General features: G+C 35.4%; 1 protein-coding gene across 1 annotated transcript in view; it reads right to left on the reverse strand.

Annotated features, from left to right (window-relative positions):
• Window positions 1–20,453, reverse strand: part of LOC123524304 (nardilysin-like) — a 47,426-nt gene that overhangs the window by 12,664 nt on the left and 14,309 nt on the right. Inside the window, exons 3-21 of the mRNA XM_045302398.2 lie at window positions 19,892–20,019; window positions 19,341–19,411; window positions 18,790–18,871; window positions 17,888–17,988; window positions 17,309–17,435; window positions 14,827–14,922; window positions 14,007–14,129; window positions 13,353–13,410; window positions 12,332–12,405; window positions 11,968–12,037; window positions 11,349–11,426; window positions 9,948–10,068; window positions 9,050–9,163; window positions 6,147–6,251; window positions 4,187–4,346; window positions 3,902–3,952; window positions 3,250–3,372; window positions 1,891–1,942; window positions 724–807 (exon numbers count right to left, since the gene is read on the reverse strand). Of these exons, the coding sequence (XP_045158333.2) occupies window positions 724–807; window positions 1,891–1,942; window positions 3,250–3,372; window positions 3,902–3,952; window positions 4,187–4,346; window positions 6,147–6,251; window positions 9,050–9,163; window positions 9,948–10,068; window positions 11,349–11,426; window positions 11,968–12,037; window positions 12,332–12,405; window positions 13,353–13,410; window positions 14,007–14,129; window positions 14,827–14,922; window positions 17,309–17,435; window positions 17,888–17,988; window positions 18,790–18,871; window positions 19,341–19,411; window positions 19,892–20,019 (1,818 nt within the window). The remainder of the gene's footprint in view (window positions 1–723; window positions 808–1,890; window positions 1,943–3,249; window positions 3,373–3,901; window positions 3,953–4,186; window positions 4,347–6,146; window positions 6,252–9,049; window positions 9,164–9,947; window positions 10,069–11,348; window positions 11,427–11,967; window positions 12,038–12,331; window positions 12,406–13,352; window positions 13,411–14,006; window positions 14,130–14,826; window positions 14,923–17,308; window positions 17,436–17,887; window positions 17,989–18,789; window positions 18,872–19,340; window positions 19,412–19,891; window positions 20,020–20,453) is intronic.

Below are 20,453 nucleotides of genomic sequence, written 5' to 3' on the forward strand. Positions count from 1 at the left end.
CATGTTATGTCCCAAGGGCTTCATTACTTACTGAAATAAAAGGTGAAAGCTGCAAAGTCGGGGCGGCAGGGTCTATATGAAACTTTTATTTGCTACAGGAGTAGCTGTGGCTGCAGACCACTATAGCAGGTGGAAATCCCTGCCCTCTCTCACCCAGCTCTTAATGAAACTCTTGATCTCCAGCTACTTTCCATATACATGTATTTTCAGTATTTGGAACTCTACAAACTCTGTGTAACTCATCCCCTTGTAACCTCATGCAACTGATATTTACTGTAGTATATATGCAGCACTAAGAGAAAAGGTAATGTTCTTGAGTATGAGAAACAAAACTTTCATACTTAGTAGTAATGGATCAAACTGAAATTGTTTCGTAAAATTTGCTTTTGTTTGGTTTAACGACACTGTGTCATAACTTTAGGTCATATGGCAACTTTCCAAACATTCATTGGTGGATGAAGACTCCAGGTGCACCTCTGTGAATTATTTCATCATGGGTGAGCACCTGGACAGAACCATCGACCTTCCATATGCCAGTTGGATGAAATTCACACAAGAAGAATTTAACAAGAGGCCTCCACTTCATTAAATAAATTACTAACAGCCACCCCTTGCCACCTCCACCCCAACCCCTCTCTTTCCAAAAAAAAAATTGCAGAAATTTTCATTTGTTAAGCCAGTTGTGAGTGTACATTGTTTATTGGATACTAGTAGCTTACTTACTTGTATCCAGCTACGACGGCAGGATAAGTTGGTTCCGAGATGTTCTGGTTGAGAATTGCCACAAACAAATCAAACAGAGCTGAACTGAAAGTATAACATAAACCAAAATATACAATGAAATACAGTAAAACCTGTCTTAGCAGTCACCTGCATTAAGCAATCATTTGCTTTAAGCAGTCATTCAGATAACATTCTAAATAGATTTTTTGTTCTAATTTCAATAAGCCACTTGTCTTTAAGAGTCAAATTGTATCACTCCCTTTGCTAGCTGTTTCATACAGGTTTGACAGCTGATAACATAAAAAAGTACAGTCATAGCTGTTAATACGTATATCTGTAATACCTCTGCATAACAATCTATTGCAATGCTACCTGATTGCTGATCTGGAGCAGTTAATTTCATAAAGGGCTTCTCTAGCATGAAATATTGTACCGGTATGCTGCATCACATTGACAAGATATTTTATATGGCAACCTTTCAGTTTTATTGACATAGGAGGATCCCATGTGAACAACTGAGCACAATTTAAGAACAGTTGCCTAGGCAGTACAACATTAAACCATCTACAAACCAACTGGAAAATTTTCTCACTAGAAAAATATTTGTCTCTAACAGCAAGCCTAAATCATCAACAGTAAGGAGCCAGAGATCTAAACTCATCTGAACCAGTGTTGGGCAGGGAAGCCTTATTCCATAGTTTTCTTAACATTCAAGCTTGAAAGTTGTTTAATTTTTTAGTGGGGGAGTGGGGGCTGGGGATCAGGGTAACACAGTTTTTCAACAGTATTTCAGTTTATGAAATGGCAGGTAGTTAACTTAACCAGTGTTCCTAAATTCTGAATATTGGTTTAAACTAGCCTCATCTTTTTTTAATGGACAATATAATAATAATCTTTCACTGGCTGTGGATGCAGATTGGAATATCTGTCACTATTAGAATCAAGAACAAAAATACAGTTTGTCAGATTTTACTTACAGCACGAGTCATCTTACTCCTCAGTGTAAATAAAGTTACACCCTGGGGTTTAACATGAATTTTTCTAGCACCAATGAAACTGGTAAAAACACTGGAAACTCCTGTTTATTGTGCAAGAACAATGTATCCACAGCAACTTCCTATATGGCAATAATATCTTACAAAACTCAAAAATGTCCAGGTTTCCTACCTTTTCAAGTTATCACAGACAACAGGGCTTTTCAAATGCATATAGATGTAACCTGGAATAAAAAGAACAAAGCCCTGGGAATCCATTTATAATCCTGCAAGAACTGCAAAAAATACAACAACTTAACTTTAAAAAAAATCTTATATTATGTGACTGGTAACATGGTTATTTAAGATATTCTACATGCTCAAAAATGGTCATTTGATTGACTGGTTTGAAACCAAAGAATCAAGGTGGTTTTACTGCTATGAAATACTTTAAACTCATTATAGTCATGATGAAATTGTGTTGCTCCAAAACTTAAACTTCACCGAAAACATTCCTTTATTTACTTTGTTTCATTTTAATTTAATGGTTGGGTGGAATTTTTCAACATCTTCATTTCCACTAAATTTCAAGTAGAATATATTACAATGTATATGACACTGGAAAATGACAGTGAGTGAAAATAAGTATTGAGATACTGGCAAAAGGCAAGAAGAATGTTTATTTTCTCCAATACTTCAAAAGCAATGCCATAGTTTATGCCCTTCAGCCAATATATTTGGTAACATGTTAGGATACCTTGCAAAAAGTTTGTACCACTGGATTTTTGAGCGAGAAAAAAATGTTCACAATATGTGAATGAACTGTTTTACAATGTAAGCAACATTAGTTTCTGTTCCCACAAAACAGCAATACTGGCTGAAAAAATGTTTATGCCAACAAAATTAAACTAGAGCTATCACTAAAGGTGATGAATGTACCCCCCACATGCACTGACACAGTACATTGCAATCTGACGCACACAAGATTGCATACTTATGTGGACTGTATGTATATAGAGTGTATGTATACAGTATAGTAACAAAAAACAAAGTCCCATAACTATGCAGAATATTTATCTAAAAGAACGTAACATGCACCTTGCAGAACTAGGGTTGGTACTGATCACTTGTGTGAGGTTTCATAAAATTGTGTGCAAGGGTTCGGAAGATTAGGCACGCACAAGATTGCATATGCAGACTGTATGTACATAGTATGTTAACAAGAAACAAAGTCCCATAACTCTGCAATTTTTGTTGTTGAAAGAACCTAACATGCCCCATGCACAACTACTATTACTGATCACTTGTGTGAAGTTTCATTAAATTGTGTCAAGGGGATGAGGAGAGATGATGCGCACAAGATTGTGTCTACTGTGTCTACGGACAGACAGACGGACAGACAACCTGAAACCAGTATACCCCCCTCTTACAACTTTGTTGTCGGGGGGTACAATGACTTCAAGGAAACTAAAATACTGTTATACAAAAACTTACAGTTTATAAACAACAACAACACCGTGTTACTACTGAATGTGTTCTCATGCTTGCCTACCTTTTGGCACATTGAACTTAGTATCTTTCTTGAAGAACAGTTTATGCTGACTGGAAGATGAGACCAGCTGAGGAGTCGGTTTGATATCATCAGCAGGAAGGTCTTTCAGAGTAAAATCTGTAGCTGAAATAGAAATTTCTGAGTATAATATCCTGTTACTGACTCGAATTCTCAGATTTAAAGATTAGTAGGCAAGTTCTTACAACAACTGGGTGTCATCAGTCATCCTCAATTCAAGTCTGAAATCATGCTAAATTTTCAATTCAATGTGTATATATAAGGTGTCTACCCCTACGTCTACCAGCCTCAATGAGGTTGTAACATACATGCAGATAATTATGCAGGCAAAGAAGGTTAGTTATGTCATCATATGAAATCAATTATTAGTGCAATGGTATAATATTTCAATAGTTATTTAATTCACGACAGACTAGGAATCCATAGCAGTTGAAGGTGCATATCTACCATCTGTCGCCTTAGAAATTCAAAGAAACACTTTTCAATCCACATTTTGCAAAGTAATACCTTATATGTCAAGCGGTAAGTTGCCAAGGAATGAGGTGTCAAGAGTGATTTATACAAGTTGCAAAACTTGTTTCACAACTGACCTAAAATATTTGTATAACCTACATAACGTAATGCCTATCCTTACCAATAAACTGGTTCTCCTTTGGCAAAAACAGCTCGCTATTCACCTCAATATCTACAATATAAAACCTTAAAATCAATTCATAATGTTGCATTTATTGAACTTTCTGTTTCTTACACTGGTAAGACAACTGAAATTTACTATACATACCAACTTTTAAGTCAAAATCGCTTAAAATTTAAATGGATGAATAAAGTTTAAATTTCATTTTTGTAACACAGCAATAAGCAAAGGCTCTGTGTTTAACTTCAACATTAATTTACATTTTTGCCTATCAAAACTTCTTACCAGTCCAGGATTGTAACTGTTTTTCACTGATATCTTCCACAGAGTAATGTGTACCAAACCAGTGTTCTTTCAAGGGGCAATCACTCTCAGTGTAATTATTGGAGGTGATCATTACATTACAACTGTCTCCTCTTAGATGTTCCATACAATCATTTATTGCCTGTAAAAATGCACAAATACTAAATATGTAAACAACAGCTATTTCTACAATATTCACATGACATGATTTTATATCTATATTTCAAATTTATATCAACATATTTTTTATGAGTTAAACTTTGACACACACATATTTTTGCATAAAATGATATTCTTATGCCAACATGACCATCTTCTTTGCCTATAACACTGACAAGTAGTTATTTCTATGTGACATAATACTGATATGTATATATTTTTATGTCTTTAACATTAACAACTGCCTATAGTTTTTGATTTAATATTAAAATGTATGCAAATAATTTTAGATTATTAGCATGTGGATGAATACAACTGTATGCCTCTAATATGAGAACACACATAATTGTATGTGTATAATATGAGCATGAACATATTTTATGTCTGCAATAAGAACATGTAAATATTTTATGACTATAACAGACATACACATTTTCTATACCATATACATATAGTTATGTCTTAAACATTGACAGGCATAATTATATTATTATCATGTCCATAAACAAGACTGCCAGAATGTCACAATATACCCCCTCACTGCAAATTAGCAGATAGCACCGGTATTTGCACATGGAATTTTAATTTTGTGGTTGTTTAGTAATTATTGTAATTCTTTTGTTTTTCTAAGTCCACAACAAAACTCCTTACCAGATAGAGATACCTTAAAATACACCTAAAATTTGAAAGTAACATCTATGTTGTACCACAGAAAAGTGGTCTTGGTTTTTCCCTACGGTCAATTATAAAAAAGTTACAATATAAGTTATTTATAGTAACAACTAAGGGAAGTTAATCTTAAAAAAAAAAATCCAAAAAAAAAATTGTAAGTCCACATAAAATTTCTTACCAGGTAGATATAGGTCAAAGAACACCTCAAAATTGGATGTAACATGCATATTGTACTGCAGAAAAGTGGTCTTGATTTTTCCCTACGACTAGTAATGAAAAAGTTACAATATAAGCTATTTATAGTAACAACAAAGGGAAGTAATTCTAGTGAAGGGACCTGCGCATGACACTCTGTCTCATGATGGTGTATATTTGTGCCAAGTTACATCAAAATCCCTCCATGCATGAAGAAGAAATGCTCCGGACAAAGTCATTCTTGTATCTGACCTTTGGCCTCTGTGTGATCTTGACCTTAGACCTAGGGACCTGGTTCTTGCGGAAGACACTCCGTTTCGTGGTGGTGAACATTTGTGCCAAGATATATCAAAATCCCTCCATGCATGAAGAAGAAATGCTCCGGACAAAGTTTTCATTCTTGTATCCTTTGACTTCTAAGTGTGACTTTGACCTTAGATCTAGGGACCTGGTTCTTGCGCATGACACTCCGTCTCATGATGATGAACAATTGTGCAAAGTTACATCAAAATCCCTCCATGCATGAAGAAGATATGCTCCAGACAGTCATTCTTGAATATGAACTTTGACCTCTAAGTGTGACCTTGACCTTAGACCTAGGGACCTGGTTCTTGCACATGACACTTCGTCTCATGATGGCGAACAATTGTGCCAAGTTTCATCAAAATCCCTCCATGCATGAAGAAGATATTCTCCGGACAAAGTCTATGGATGCTGCCCACCCGCCCGCCAGGGGCGTTCCCATAATACGTCCCGTTTTTCAAACGAGCATATAAAAATTGAAATGCACATTCTAGTATGTACAGAACATTGACATGCAGATACTTCTATGTCTTTAATACTGACATGCATATTTTTATGTCTATAAACTATAAATGCATCTTGCTTACCACCCTACGAGCCTGACATGACGTACCTGTTTATCAAAAGTGAACAGGAGTTTGTGTCCTGTAAGATAGTCTTCAGGTGGATAAAGCTGCATATTGTCAGCAAGTTTTTCTACATATTCAGCCGGATCACCCTGAAATAAACATAACCATTCCAACTACAGTTTGGAATCAGTAAGATTTTTTGTCAATTTATTGGTATAAAACAGCAGGATTATTAATGTATCCTGAATGAACAGTGCTAATTTGCTGTAGTTTTGTTTTTTAAAATAATGTTCATTATACTGCTGGGCATGATAAAGGGGGGAATGGCGGAAAAGTATTGTGAATTTCAATACAATGTTAAGAGTAGAGTTGTGATGCATATTAAGTGACAAAATGTTAGGTCAACATAGTGGCATGATATATACATATAGTGCAAAAATTGGAAGTCAGCAGTCTAAATACCACAGGTTATGAAACAAAAGCACGATTTAACATTCGGGCTCAAGTGATCTAAACCCATGGAGTCCTCATATCCACCTTTGGGAAGATAAATAAACATATCAGTGATTTTTTTAAGTTTTGGGGGAAGGGGGTCGGTGCCCTTTGGAGGGGGAAAAATACGACGTAAAACTAAGAAAAGGGGAATTTTCATTTGTGTTGAAATAAACTATAGTTTCAAGTTTATTGATAAATTCAGGGCCCATAAGAGCATGTGACATGACATATAACACAATATAGCATATCAATACCAGATAAACAAATAAATTTTTCAAATGTGGAGGATAAGACATCAATAAGACTACCAAAATTTACAACAGACATAAGGTCCCTTCTTAAACAAATCGGTGAGTGGCTGTTTTTTTATTTCTCATTTTCTGTCAAATTCTGACATTTGCAGTCACTGTTACATTTGACCTGTCACAATAAAAACAAACTGTAAAAAACAATGTATGCGTTGGACATCCACATCTACATCTACATCGTTACAACCAACAATCGATTTCCGATTATGACTGGTCGGCGCTGTCAGAGAAACAGTTGTTAAAGAAATTTAGTATATTACAGTATTAAAAGTAAAAGATAAAAGGACAGTATGCTACAGTTAAAATAGGACAGAATGGAAGAATTACATAGTGACCGCCGCCAGCCTCTCTGTAAAGATACTGAGGCTGGGGCTAGCTTTGACTGATGTGGGGAGGGAGTTCCAGAGACGGATAGTTCTAGGGAAATAAGAGTTAGCAAAGTATTGAGTGCTGGAATAAGGGATCAAGTAGTTCAGGTTTCTAATGGGGGACAAGTAACCTTGGTCAATAGCAACGGTCTGGGTCCTTACTTTGTAAAACAAAAGTAATGAACAGTTTAACCTACGGTACTGGAGAGTTTTCCATTCTAAGGATTTCAACATTTCAGTTACACTGCTTGTATAGTTGTAATCATTCATAACATACCTAGCTGCTGACCTTTGGACTCGTTCAAGTTTATGGATGAGGGTTTTCTGCCAGGGATGCCACACAGTTGAACAGTATTCTAGCTGTGGGCGGACATAGGTGGTGTATGCAGCTTCTTTGACCTTTATGTTATCTGTCTTGACATTTCTCTGAATAAATCGAAGGGAAGAGGTTGCCTTAGAAGTTATGTTTTCTATGTGTTGTGACCAGTTCAAGTCATTGGAGATAGTTACTCCTAGGTATTTAGCTGATGAGGTGGACTTTAACTCTGTATTATGTAACCTGTAGGGATATATAAAGGGATTTCTCTTCCTACTTACTCTAAGGACTTCACATTTGTCGGGGTTAAATTCCATTTGCCAGACTCTTTCCCATGTTTCTAATTTATGGAGATCTTCTTGAAGGGCTATGCTATCATTATTTGATTTGACAGTGAGGTAAACGATGGTGTCATCTGCAAACATACGGGTTTTACATTTGACTGAGTCAGGCCATTCTCATCCATCAGATGTTCGTCAAAATCCCGATCCCGAAATCATCCGGGGAACCACGGTAGACCTCTGGTATGCGAGAATGGAGTCAGGCAGGTCGTTAATGTATACAAGGAAAAGGCAAGGCCCAAGGACAGACCCCTGTGGAACTCCAGACAGGACTGGAAGTTCGCTGGACAGGTGACCTTCAACTGCGACCTTCTGGGTACGATTAGAGAGGAAGGATTTGACCCAATTAGTTATTTGGGGACTAACACCTTGGGATTGTAACTTGTAAATTAGCCTCAAACGGTCAACTTTGTCAAATGCCTTAGAAAAATCCATTACGATGACGTCAGTTTGTTGGCCTTGTTCTAAATTACTATAAAGTTCCTGGGTAAAATTAATAAGCTGAGTTTCGCAACTATGACCCGACCTGAAACCATGCTGGAACTGGCTGATAATATTGTGTTTGTCAAAGAAGGACATAAGATTTGAAACCACGATGTGCTCAAGGAGTTTGGACGCAATACAGGTCAGAGAGATTGGTCGATAGTTGCTGGGTTTTGATTTGAGACCTTTTTTAAAGACTGGTGCAACTGTTAACTGGACTAGTCCCTTCCCAAAGCATAAAATCAAATCCTGACTGACTAGAATATGGAAAACTCAACACTACCCGGCGAAACAAATAGAATGCAAATCATTTACAGACTAACATTCAACAGCGTTGTTGTGCAGAATAATAAAGCGCTTCGATGATTCTGATTTATCAAGGGAAGTTACTCCAACCGGTGTCGATGTAAACAAAACGCGAGATACCGCGGTGAACTGTTTTCTATATGAAAATAAATAAAATAAACTAGTGAATTATGATTTAATTGATGGGCATTTTTCTTCATTTTCGGAAGGGAATTTTAGGCATCGGAAAGGGGAAATAAACATACTATTTTGAGGGGGGAATGGGGCCGAATTTCGCCGAATATTTTGGTGAAAAAAAACGCTGCATATGGTAGTTATATTATGCAATACCTTCTCTTTCCATCTGAACTTTGTTTCTTCTATCACTTTGAGTTCATCATAGAAACTTTCCTGGGGTCCTTCTCTCTTCATCAAGTCAATGTATTGAAATATCACCTTGACAACCTGAATATAAACAAATAAGAAAGAAAACTTTTAAAAATCTGATATATTATGCTAGTCAGAAACATTTCTCTTGTCCTCCAGAGTGAAATCCTAAACTAAACTCCAGAAGCACAAACTTGCATGGTGAATAATACTCCTATATGGTTTCATGACCCTAGTTCACACATTTTTGTGAGACTTATACAACACAAACCTGCACATTATCACATGCTGATTAACAATCCTATGAGGTTTGATGACTTTAGGGCAAATAATTTTTCAGATAATGCATGACATAATTTCAGACAAACTGACACACATCCAGACGGACAGGAGAAAAGACGAGGGCATATCTAAGTGCCCACCTTCAAAAAAATTTGGGGTAGACACAAAAACATGGGAAGCCTAAGTGCTGACATGAGCAATTCATGTATTCCCTTTCCGTTTTCCAGATATTTTCAGTTTAGATTGCTTAACCCTTATCATGCCGGACACAATTGATTCTGCCTTTGCGACCAGTGTAGATCATGATCAGCCTGCACATCTGTGCAGTCTGATCAAGATTTGCACTGTATGCCATTCAGTCCGTATTTTTTTTGGTAAAGACCCCTTTTAACAGTTAATGGTACTGTCCAAATTGAAAGATGGACAAATTCATTATAGAAATTTAGCAGGGTAAGGTTTAAAATCCTGCTCGACCCCTTGAGATTGTGAGTGAACAATGTTTAACTTTGCCATTTGATATACTAATTGGTGAACTAATAAAATTGTTGCTGAACTTAATACAAGGAATTTTTTTATTTACCTCACTCCAATGTTTGAGTCCATCATCTGTCAGCGTCACACAGATATCCAGTCCAGTCCAAGTTGTGTTCATATCATACCCTTCACCTGTGTTACCTCCAAGTAACTCTACAGCCCACATTCTAAACAATAACTGGCAGATTTGAAAAGGCTCACTCACACTTTGAACATATGAACAAAAAAAAAATCTTCAAATTATGAAACTAGTCTACAGATATGTATATTTATGCTACACATGATTGTTGACAATTTTCTAGACTCCAAAACTTAAGGACAATATTGAATTTTTGCTCATTTTTCCTACCTTTGTGACAAATGGTTTACACATTGCACCAGTATCACTCTCACACATTACTGTTACATGAGCTAAAATTGCTCAATTGACTACATGCTATAACAAGAGCACCGCAATGTGGAGCAATATATGCCTGACGATATCTTTGTTAATTAGGTTAACTGGGACCAGATGATGTTGCTTAGTAAACACTGGTTATAGTTTAATATTGTGATAATATATGTCATGACTAATATAGGCGGACACTAAATAAGTCACATGACCTTTGACCCCTAAGTGTGACCTTGACCTTGAAGCGAGCCATCCGAAACATGGGCTCTGCAAACCATCTCGATGTGATGAACATTTGTTTCGATTTTCTTTAAAATCCTTCATGCAGTTCAATAGTTACAGAGTGGACATAGAACAAAGTCATTATAATGAGCTTTGACCCCTAAGTGTGACCTTGACCTTAAAGGGAGCCATCCAAAACATGCGCTCTGCATGTCGTCTCGACGTGGTGATTATTTGCGCCAAGTTTCTTCAAAATCCTTCAAACAGTTCAAAAGTTGCAGATCAGACATTAAATAAGTCACGACCTTTGACCCCTAAGTGTGACATTGACCTTGAAGCGAGCCATCCAAAATATGCGCTCTGCAAGTCGTCTTGATGTGATGAACACTTGCATCAAGTTTCTTCGAAATCCTTCAAGGGGTTCAAATGTTACACAGTAGACACGATATTGCTAATGGATGGACAATAGCGTCATAACATAATACGCTCCCTTTGAGCATATAAAAAGGAGTCAAGAGTGTTGTTGTAGTCTGACTATTGACAAGATTTATCATATTCTCATTTCAAATATTGTGGCAAAAGCACCAAAATCTTGTTTTACTTGTTTCATATAATTCAGCAATGTCTGCTATTGCCTCTAGTACCATATAACATTTAGCCAACACATGTCATTTATTCAGAACAAAAAAAGCACTACTTCAATATATTTTTCATGTTTACTATTCAACCTTGATTTTCTCTTCATAATCTGTTTCTACTTTCTTAATCAATAGCATCTACATTTCCTTTTCATTAAAAGAAAATACCTTCACAAATTCTAGTGTAAAAGAATACCTTTTCTTAAGATAAGAATATATACTTCCTTCCCCTTCATGGTTCAATAAGTTTGATATGTACTCAATCGGCTTTACCCTATAAAAGATAGAGATACTTTTTAGAAATGTCTTTGTTCTAAACTAAATATTAGCTTATTCCTGACAAACACAGACAGCAATATTCCCAGATAATTATCATAATTCTGCTGTACCCTAAAAATCTTTATCACATATTTTGTTTGTTTGTTTTGTTGGGTTTAACATCACACCGACACAATTAAAGGTAATATGGGGACTTTCCAGCTTTGATGGCATCTAGGAAGACCCCAGGTGCATCTCCGCGCATTATTTCATCACTGGCGAGCACCTACGTAGAACCACCAAACTTCAGTCAGCCAGCTGGATTATCACACATTAAGCTTTTCTTTAAAATCTTGCTCGAAGTGTATAAATGTATGTAGAAACAGACCTATAGGGTTGCTGAGCCTGGGTAGATCGGATATTGGTGTCCCCTAACAATACTGCAAATGAAGCTGATCGTTCGGGAAAATACTTCTAAAGGTATGCCAGTATCAAGATGTTGCTCACATTTAAATGTACACAGGGAACAGGTATCATTACAACCTATCACTACTCACCTATACAACCTCTGCTGGGGTGGCAGTGACCAGGTTACATACAGTTTGTGGGTTTTTTCTATAGGCACAACTGAAACAAACAATAAAACATGTAAGAACAAGAGACAACTTTTGAAAAAAAGTGCATACCTGCTCCCCCCCTCCCCATTCATATGAATGCAAGTGGTAACTGATACGTAAATAATTTGTCAATTCTTTTTAAAACCTATTACTTTACATAAATACATCAAGTTCTAAAGAAATCAATTGGAAGCTGGTCTATAAAAGGTGTCAGCCACTCCAATGTCAACTTTAGGGTTCAAACCTAAATAAATCATCTGCCATGCCAACTCAGTTACAACGAAAATATATTAACATGCTTTACCTTTATATAATTTTCTAAATTCTGCAGTATCAAACGGCTCTTTGAACTTGTGAAAAGATACTGGTGCTTCTTTGCTATAAAGAAAAGAAGAAATTTTTTCTAAAGCAGACATATAATGTACAATGCCATACACATTTAAGGTACTTCTGTATACATGTATTTATAACTGGTACACTGAAAGTCATGCTTTAACATAAATACTCAAGAGGTTGTCAGAAGGTATCAAGTTATCTATTTATATGTAAGTATGGCCTTCTGGCTCTAATCCCTCGATTTATACAAACAACCTTGTTTTTATTGTTTTATTCTCCATTACCAACAATGGATGTGTAAATTACTAATTTTTAATGGAACTGACATAAAATCTGGATGCATAAACTTAATGAATATGATAATTATAAAATTAAACTTAATTTCTTCATTTTTTTATCAAATATTTACTGGGTGCCCAACACAGAACCTCATTTTACCACATATTACCTGTCAAGACTGCTAACTGATACTGCTTTTTTCTTTTTGATTATAGCAACAAACACATGAAAGTCTAAACAAATTAAAATACTTTTTTAATTTTAAACAATAAATACTGTAGATAAATCACAGGCAAACATCTATTGAGCAGCCAGTCAAAGGAGTGATATAATGTGGCTACAAAAGTCTGGTGGAAATTTGTACAAAAACTGACAATACCGGAAAATTGCCTACCAGGGCCCATAATCATCTAAATTCTTTATCTAAATTTAAGACTTTTGTCTGAATCACAAAAAAATTCAAATTGCAGTAGCCTCCTTTCTAATGTAGCTCTTTAGCTGAAATTTTCACAGCTCTTTGTTGTAGTATATACTATATTCATGCCAGTTTTCACAGATATACATTAAGATTTACACATTTAGGGCAAACAGTAATTCAAGGATTTCAAACTCTTAGTTTCAGACTTAAAACGTTGATGTACAGCGGGCCTGCTACTTAAGGTAAGTACATGTACCTGCTTGATACAGATGACTATTTAAATGTTACTTACTTGTTATGTATATTGCTGAAGCTTTCTTTTACCCAAGTTTCCAGTGTGTCAAGACTATCTGTAAAATACAGAATCTAAATTTGAAGTAATACTCTCTTACTGTAACATTAATGGAATTATTTATTGAACCAGTTTATTTCGGTTTCATTGATGTATTATAGCATCCTTTTCAGATTTTGTTTTTCAACGATTTGTCTGGAAGGAAAAATCGTTTTCTATAATTCACTCTGGCACTGTGTCATGTAGCAGTTACAAGACTTAATTATGGCAGCATACAAGAGATGAAAACTATAAATTCTTTGCAAATAATTTCAATGTATATAACAGTCAGTTAACCTAAATCAAAGGAAGTATCTACACTTTTTGTAATTTTTTCATACCATCCATTAGTAATTTGGGATAAGAATAAAAACAAGTGTGATGTTCAAGTGTCAAGTCATATTAATTAGCATGGAGACTAGTCTAAGAAAGGATCTTTGCCATTGGTCAATTTCCCATATGTGCCAAAGCAACATCCAATCAGTTCACTTTAAATTTGATGCTTCTTTTATAACCTTTGACCTGGTACATGTTCACTTGACAAAGGACTTGTACAAAAATTATTTTCTAACATGTAAGACATATTAAATACTGTACAAATAATTCATAACATACGTTTAGAATGTACTGCTAGTGTCATATACTGGGCCGTATAATATCTGTTGAAGAAATCTCTCAGTTGCCCGTATATATCTATTCCTTTTTCTGTTGGTGTTGTCCTTAAACTTTTTAAATTTCCTGTGGGTGGAAAAATGTTAAAAATAATTATGTCTTTCTGTAGATTACACATTCTTTCTATATTAAAATGTTTTTACACATCTAAAAGGTCAAATCCATGTACCCTTCCCAACCACACAATTACTGTAAAAATATTAAATTCTGTGAGCATGAAATTTTGTAGTTTTAGTTAAAGTGGCTATTTTGTTACATCTTATATATATAATTCTTGTCAATATAAAATGGTCTAAAAGAATTTTGACCGTTAAGAGGTTAGAGCTAATGGGGTTTCACTCGTTTGTACTGGCTCTCACTACAAAATATAGCAATTTTTAAGCAGAAAACCCATTCTAGTTTTCAAACGAAGATAAATTGACACAGTTTACCAGTAACTAGCTACATAAGTTGTCATTTAAATTGCTTTCAAGTCTAGTGCTTGCCATTCTCATAAACCGAAAAAGCCTTTTATAAAGAAAAAAAAACATTGAAAAACTATTAAATTGAAAATATTAAAGGGAAAATTATGGGTTTCTAAAACTACTTACAATAAATTTGTCACAACTACTTGAACATACAGGAATACAGATACACACTGACTGTACAGGAATACAGATACACACCGACTGTACAGGAATACAGATACACACTGACTGTACCGGAATACAGATACACACTGACTGCCTCTTGTGATAAACAAGAATGGATTAACTGTATTTACCTAACAGGAATTTGGACATGGGGTTTCCCTGTTTAGCTGTTGAAACCAAGATATGATTAAGTCTGTCACTGTCACTGGCAACACGCTCCTGAAACTCTGTAAAACAACAGAAGATAACTGATAAATGATAGAAGATAAATGTAAATATTTCCCTACACGGTTTACTATATTTTACACTGACAGGAGAATGTGTGTTAAAGCAACTGTTCAACATTTTTTGGGTTCAAAGAAGTCCCTAAAAATGGTTTATAACTTGAAAGTGTTTTTTGGTAAAAACTTATCACATCACTGATCTTGCAACATATCCAAATAAATACAAACTAGAGCTAACACTGAAGGTGATTTATACCCCAGTTGCCATTTTTATACAGGAATGTAAAATGTTGCGATCATAACCTTTGAGCTTCAAGTGTGACCTTGACCTTGGACCTAGTGACCTGAGTAATACTCTCTGCAACACGTCTTGATGAGCTTAACAAATGTTGTTAGTTTTATGAAAATCCTTCCAAATTTAAGTTCAATAAAACTTTGTCCAATTGTGACCTTGACCTTGAACTTAGCAACCAAGTTCATATGCGTTGCACAATACTGGTATCTTGATGAGGTAAACAATTGATGCTTGTTTTATGAAATTATTTTAAACGCTTTATACAATATGGAGTGGCCACAAAATTTTTCTTTTGACTTCCAAGTGTAACTATGACATAGTATCAGGGTTGTGCACTCTGCACATCATCTTCAAAAGGTAAATAATTGATGCTAATTTTATAAAAAAAATCTTCCAAGTGGTTTAGAAGATACGGCACAGGCACCAATGTTAGCTAATTGACCACTGACCTACAACTGTGACCTTGACTTTGGACCTAGTGACCCGAGTAGTCCACTCTGCATGTCCTCTTGATGAGGTTCAGATTTGATGCTTTTTTTATGAAAGACTTTCAAGCCGTTTAGAAGATATGGAGCACACATGAAGTTAACCTATTAGACCTTTGGCCTCCCAAGTATGATCTTGACCTTGGACCGAATGACCTGTGCTTTGGGGTCTACATGTCACCTTGGTGAGGGTAATATTTGATGTTAGTTTTATGAAAATCTTCCAAGCAATTAAGATATGGCGCAGACATAAATTACGACTGGAATGATGGCTGTACAGACTGTATGGACATGGGTGTCTCCAAAATAGTCCTAATATACTTTCTATATGAGGATGTAATAACACAGCAATTCTACAATACAAAGAAAGGGGTTTGGTTTTACCTATTTAAAATTACACAACTGGTTCTGAGCCAAACCTATTGGTAAACAAGAGCGCCGCCAAGCGGGGCAATATACGCCCGAAGGCTTACATCATAGGATGGGAGCAAAATTTTAAGAACTTGACTGTTGTAGCCCCAAAGGACTGGAACAACAAAAGGAAAACTTCAAAAAACAAATCTAAGTCCACATAAAAAATATTCAAAGTCTACAAAAAAAATCCTTATCAGGTACAGGTATGTAAAAATACACCTTAAAATTGGAAGTACCATCCATGTTGTACCACAGGAATGTGGTCTCGGTTTTTCCCTACGGCCAATAATAAAAAAGTTTCAAAATAAGCTATTTATAGTAACATAAAAGGGAAGTAATTAAAAAAAAAAATTATTGTAAGTACAAAAAATATTCAAAGTCTACAAAAAAATCCTTATCAGGTACAGGTATGTAAAAATACACCTTAAAATTGGAGGTACCATCCATGTTGTACCACAGGAAAGTGGTCTCGGTTTTTCCCTACGGTCAATAATAAAAAAGTTTCAAAATAAGCTATTTATAGTAACATAAAAGGGAAGTAATTCAAAAAAAAAATTATTGTAAGTACAAAAAAGAGATCTGCCAAATAAAACCAAGAGCACTGCAATGCAGAGCAATATACATAAAGCAAAGTCATATATGACCTTTGACCCTTAAGTGTGACCTTGACCTTGAAGCCAGTCATCCGGAACATGCGCTCTGCACATCGTTACAATGTGGTGAACATTTCTGCCAAGTTTCTTTGAAATCCTTCCAGCAGTTAAAGAGTTACAGAGCGGACACGAAACAAACTGACATGACTTTTGACCCCTAAATGTGACCTTGACCTTCAAGCAAGTCATCCGGAACATGCGCTCTGCACGTCGTCTTGGTGTGGTGAACATTTGTGTCAAGTTTCTTTGAAATCCTTCAAGGGGTTCAAGAGTAACAGAGCGGACACGAAACAAACTGATATGACCTTTGACTCCTAAGTGTGACCTTGACCTTGAAGCGAGATATCCAAAACATGCGCTCTGCACATCGTCTCGGTGTGGTGAACATTTGTGTAAAGTTTCCTTGAAATCCTTCAAGGGGGTTCAAGAGTTACAGAGCGAACACGAAATTGCTAACGGACAGACGGACGGACGGACACCAGTGTCATAACATAATACGTCCCTTCGGGCGTATAAAAAAGTGCAAGTGAACACTATCTCACCACTATCAACAGCTTCAATCTCCCTGTCCACACTGTCCTGTAGCAACAATGGTGCAACAAAGAACTGAGCAAACTTGTCCAGAGATTTATGGAAAGCATTCCTCTCTACTTCAAAATAGAAGCAAGTCTGTAAATAAACCCTTAACACTAAATACAAATACTACTACATTATTTTCAGTCAAATTTAAGGATTTTTTTATTTATGTAAAAATACCATAAAGGCATAAAGTCAAATGAGTTACAGTAGAAAATGTTTTTGAACTTGGAAATTAGAGAACAAGCTGAAATTTTATCCTTGTACTATGCGAAACATAAACACGGGAGGACTGAATAATACATTTTAGTATCAAGCACAAGAGTAGCCAAAATTTAAGTCAGTGTGTCATTTTAAATGTTACCATTTTGTGACTTTTTTCAACAAACATTTTCTTCATTAGACTTTTCATTAAATTTGACTTTCATGTGGTTTATACCAGATGTTACCCTCTCGTGATTTTACATCAAATGTTACCCTTCTCTGACTTTACATCAAATGTTACCCTTCTCTGACTTTACATCAAATTTGAAATGAAATGTTACCCTCTCATGATCTGTCCATGCATTTGTATATCCTCCATGTTTTGACAGATAGTCATCAAGGGCATTTTCCGTAGGATATTTCTCACTTCCCATAAATACCACTGAAAATGTCAAAAAAATATCTTACTACACATTTTCTTTAACTTCAACATTCCACTTTCAAAAGTCAATTTCTTCTTACAGGAACTGACAACATTTTTTTTCTAAAGAAATCCACTGTTCCAAATGACTCCATGCTTAGTGAAAGGAACATGATGAACTTTAAATGTAAAATTTCAACCTCTATTAGAAGGTGGAAACTTGTACAGGGTTTATTATAACACAGAAATTTCAAAATAAGACAATGTTATTATTATATATACAGTGTTTAGCCATATAATTTTAAAAAAAGACTTAGTTAATACGAAATGTACATATGAGGGGTGTTTGGAAAGTTTTGGGACAGGTGCCGTAAAATTCTTATTCAATGCTTGTTCGGGAGTGTATCTGGAGAATACCAACAGAAAACTTCAACAGCTGCTTTAAATCTTGGGTTCACAGACACCAGAAGTGTGTGAAGTACCCTGGGGAATATTTTGAGAAAATTTGGCATGTGTATTGTGTCCAACATTAAGACATAGACTTTCTGCAATTATTTATACATTTAGTTGCTCTGTTTATGTTTACCTAACGTTGCTATGGTAATAATATTAAGCGTATTATTTTTAATTTTGTGAATTTGCTTCTGAGAATGAGTAGAAGGTATATGGAGCTATGTATGTTTAAAATGTGCAAAAATATTAAAAAATAGGAATGTTATGGCACTTCTACCGAAACTTTCCGAACACCCCTCGTATATATTCTGACTGACTGTATTGCATTGAGTCTCTGATACATAACATGTCAAACAAAAATAATCTTACTATGTTCCAAGAAGTGGGCAAATCCAGGGATATCATTCGGGTCACAGAAACTTCCAACACCAATACATAGAGCTGCTGCTGACTGAAAAGATATTGACATAGATGTCAAACAGTCTTCATCTGACAAATATTACTTGTTATATAATTTTTTACTGCCCTATGCAAATTGAAATTTGTCATTCTTAATTGTTTCTTGCAAATTTGGTTAAGCCTTTGTAAGTTTTTTTTGTTTTTGTTTCTGCTGGGTTCAACGTTATCACACTGACAACATTAAAGGTCATAATTATGGTGACTTTGCAGCTTTTGATGATGGAGTAAGAACCCTGGTTCCCCTCTGGTCTGGGCAGTGTATCAGGTAGGAACCAACACCCTGGTAGAACCACTGACCCTGTAAGCCAGCTCACATGAAAGAATTTTATACCCCAACGGACGTTTTGAACAAAGAAAGATCAAGTGATTCAAAGTCAGCGATCTTAACCACACGGCTGTAGAGGTCCCCCTTTTGTTCAGTGTTAAAATATTTTAACAGTTGCCCTATGTTTTAAACAAACCTTTTTTTCTTGCCCAAGTTCATTTTCAGTATCTGACATGTCATCAACTTCCATATCACTGCCCTCATCCTCTGCAAATACACAAACAAAAAAATCATTTCAAATTTTAGTAAATGGTGATTTTAAAAATCTACAGTGTTTCTGCTATAATAAACCCAAAATTTCCATTTTCTTAGTTTTTGAACTAGTGTGAATTAGTTCGGGATAAAGTGTATCATAAAAAAAGTTAAAAAATGTTGCTACAGTATACTGTCAAATCAGAAGTATTTGTGATTTAGGGGTGTTTGAATATTTTACAAAAATATAAGCTCTATTGAACGAAAACTAGTATGATTTTAAAGAGCATGAAGATTAAACAGTAAGCAGTTAAACTGTTATTAAATATTACAAAATTTGATCATGCTAAAATATCTGATGACGTAAACATTATGATTTAATTTAGTGGATACACTTCAAGAAAAGAAATAAAGTACATCAATTTTTAACTCAAATTTTTTAAACCTAAAACATCAGAACTGTTCTCAATGTAGCCAACAGCTATAAATACATACCAGATTTATCAGACCCGACTGACTCCTCCTCGGAGTCAGACTGATTCTCATCTTCAACGGTGGACTGATCTTCACCATCAAGGTCAGAAATCAACAATGCCCGTAAACCATTCTCTAGAAACAACAATCTGAAAAACAACAGTTTGTAACCTGAATAATTATAATTTCATTTCCTCTTTATGTAGAGTTTCTAGCATAAGACAGTGAACTGTGAAATTACTAGTAACATAATTGGCTGTCGTGTAAGTTTTTGGTGACATTCTATCAGGTGACGGTGTGTTGTCAGAAGTCCATCACATCTGAGAAATGTTGACAGCTACTTGAGAAGTTGTGAGATTCTCAAGGAGCAGTTGACGGTTAATCAGGGAGGATTTTTCAGTTTAATTCAGTTACTCAAGAAGTTATCAGTTACTTGAGGAGGTTATCAGTTACTTGAGGAAAAGTTTACAATACTCAAAGGGAAATTTTCAGTTGCTAGAGGAGAAGTTGTCAGTTACTGTTACTCAGGGAGAAGCTATCTGTTTAATTCAAAATTACTCAAAGAGAAAGTGTCAGTTGCTAA

Source organism: Mercenaria mercenaria, chromosome 3, assembly GCF_021730395.1.
Source record: "Mercenaria mercenaria strain notata chromosome 3, MADL_Memer_1, whole genome shotgun sequence".
Taxonomy (NCBI): Eukaryota; Metazoa; Mollusca; class Bivalvia; order Venerida; family Veneridae; genus Mercenaria; species Mercenaria mercenaria.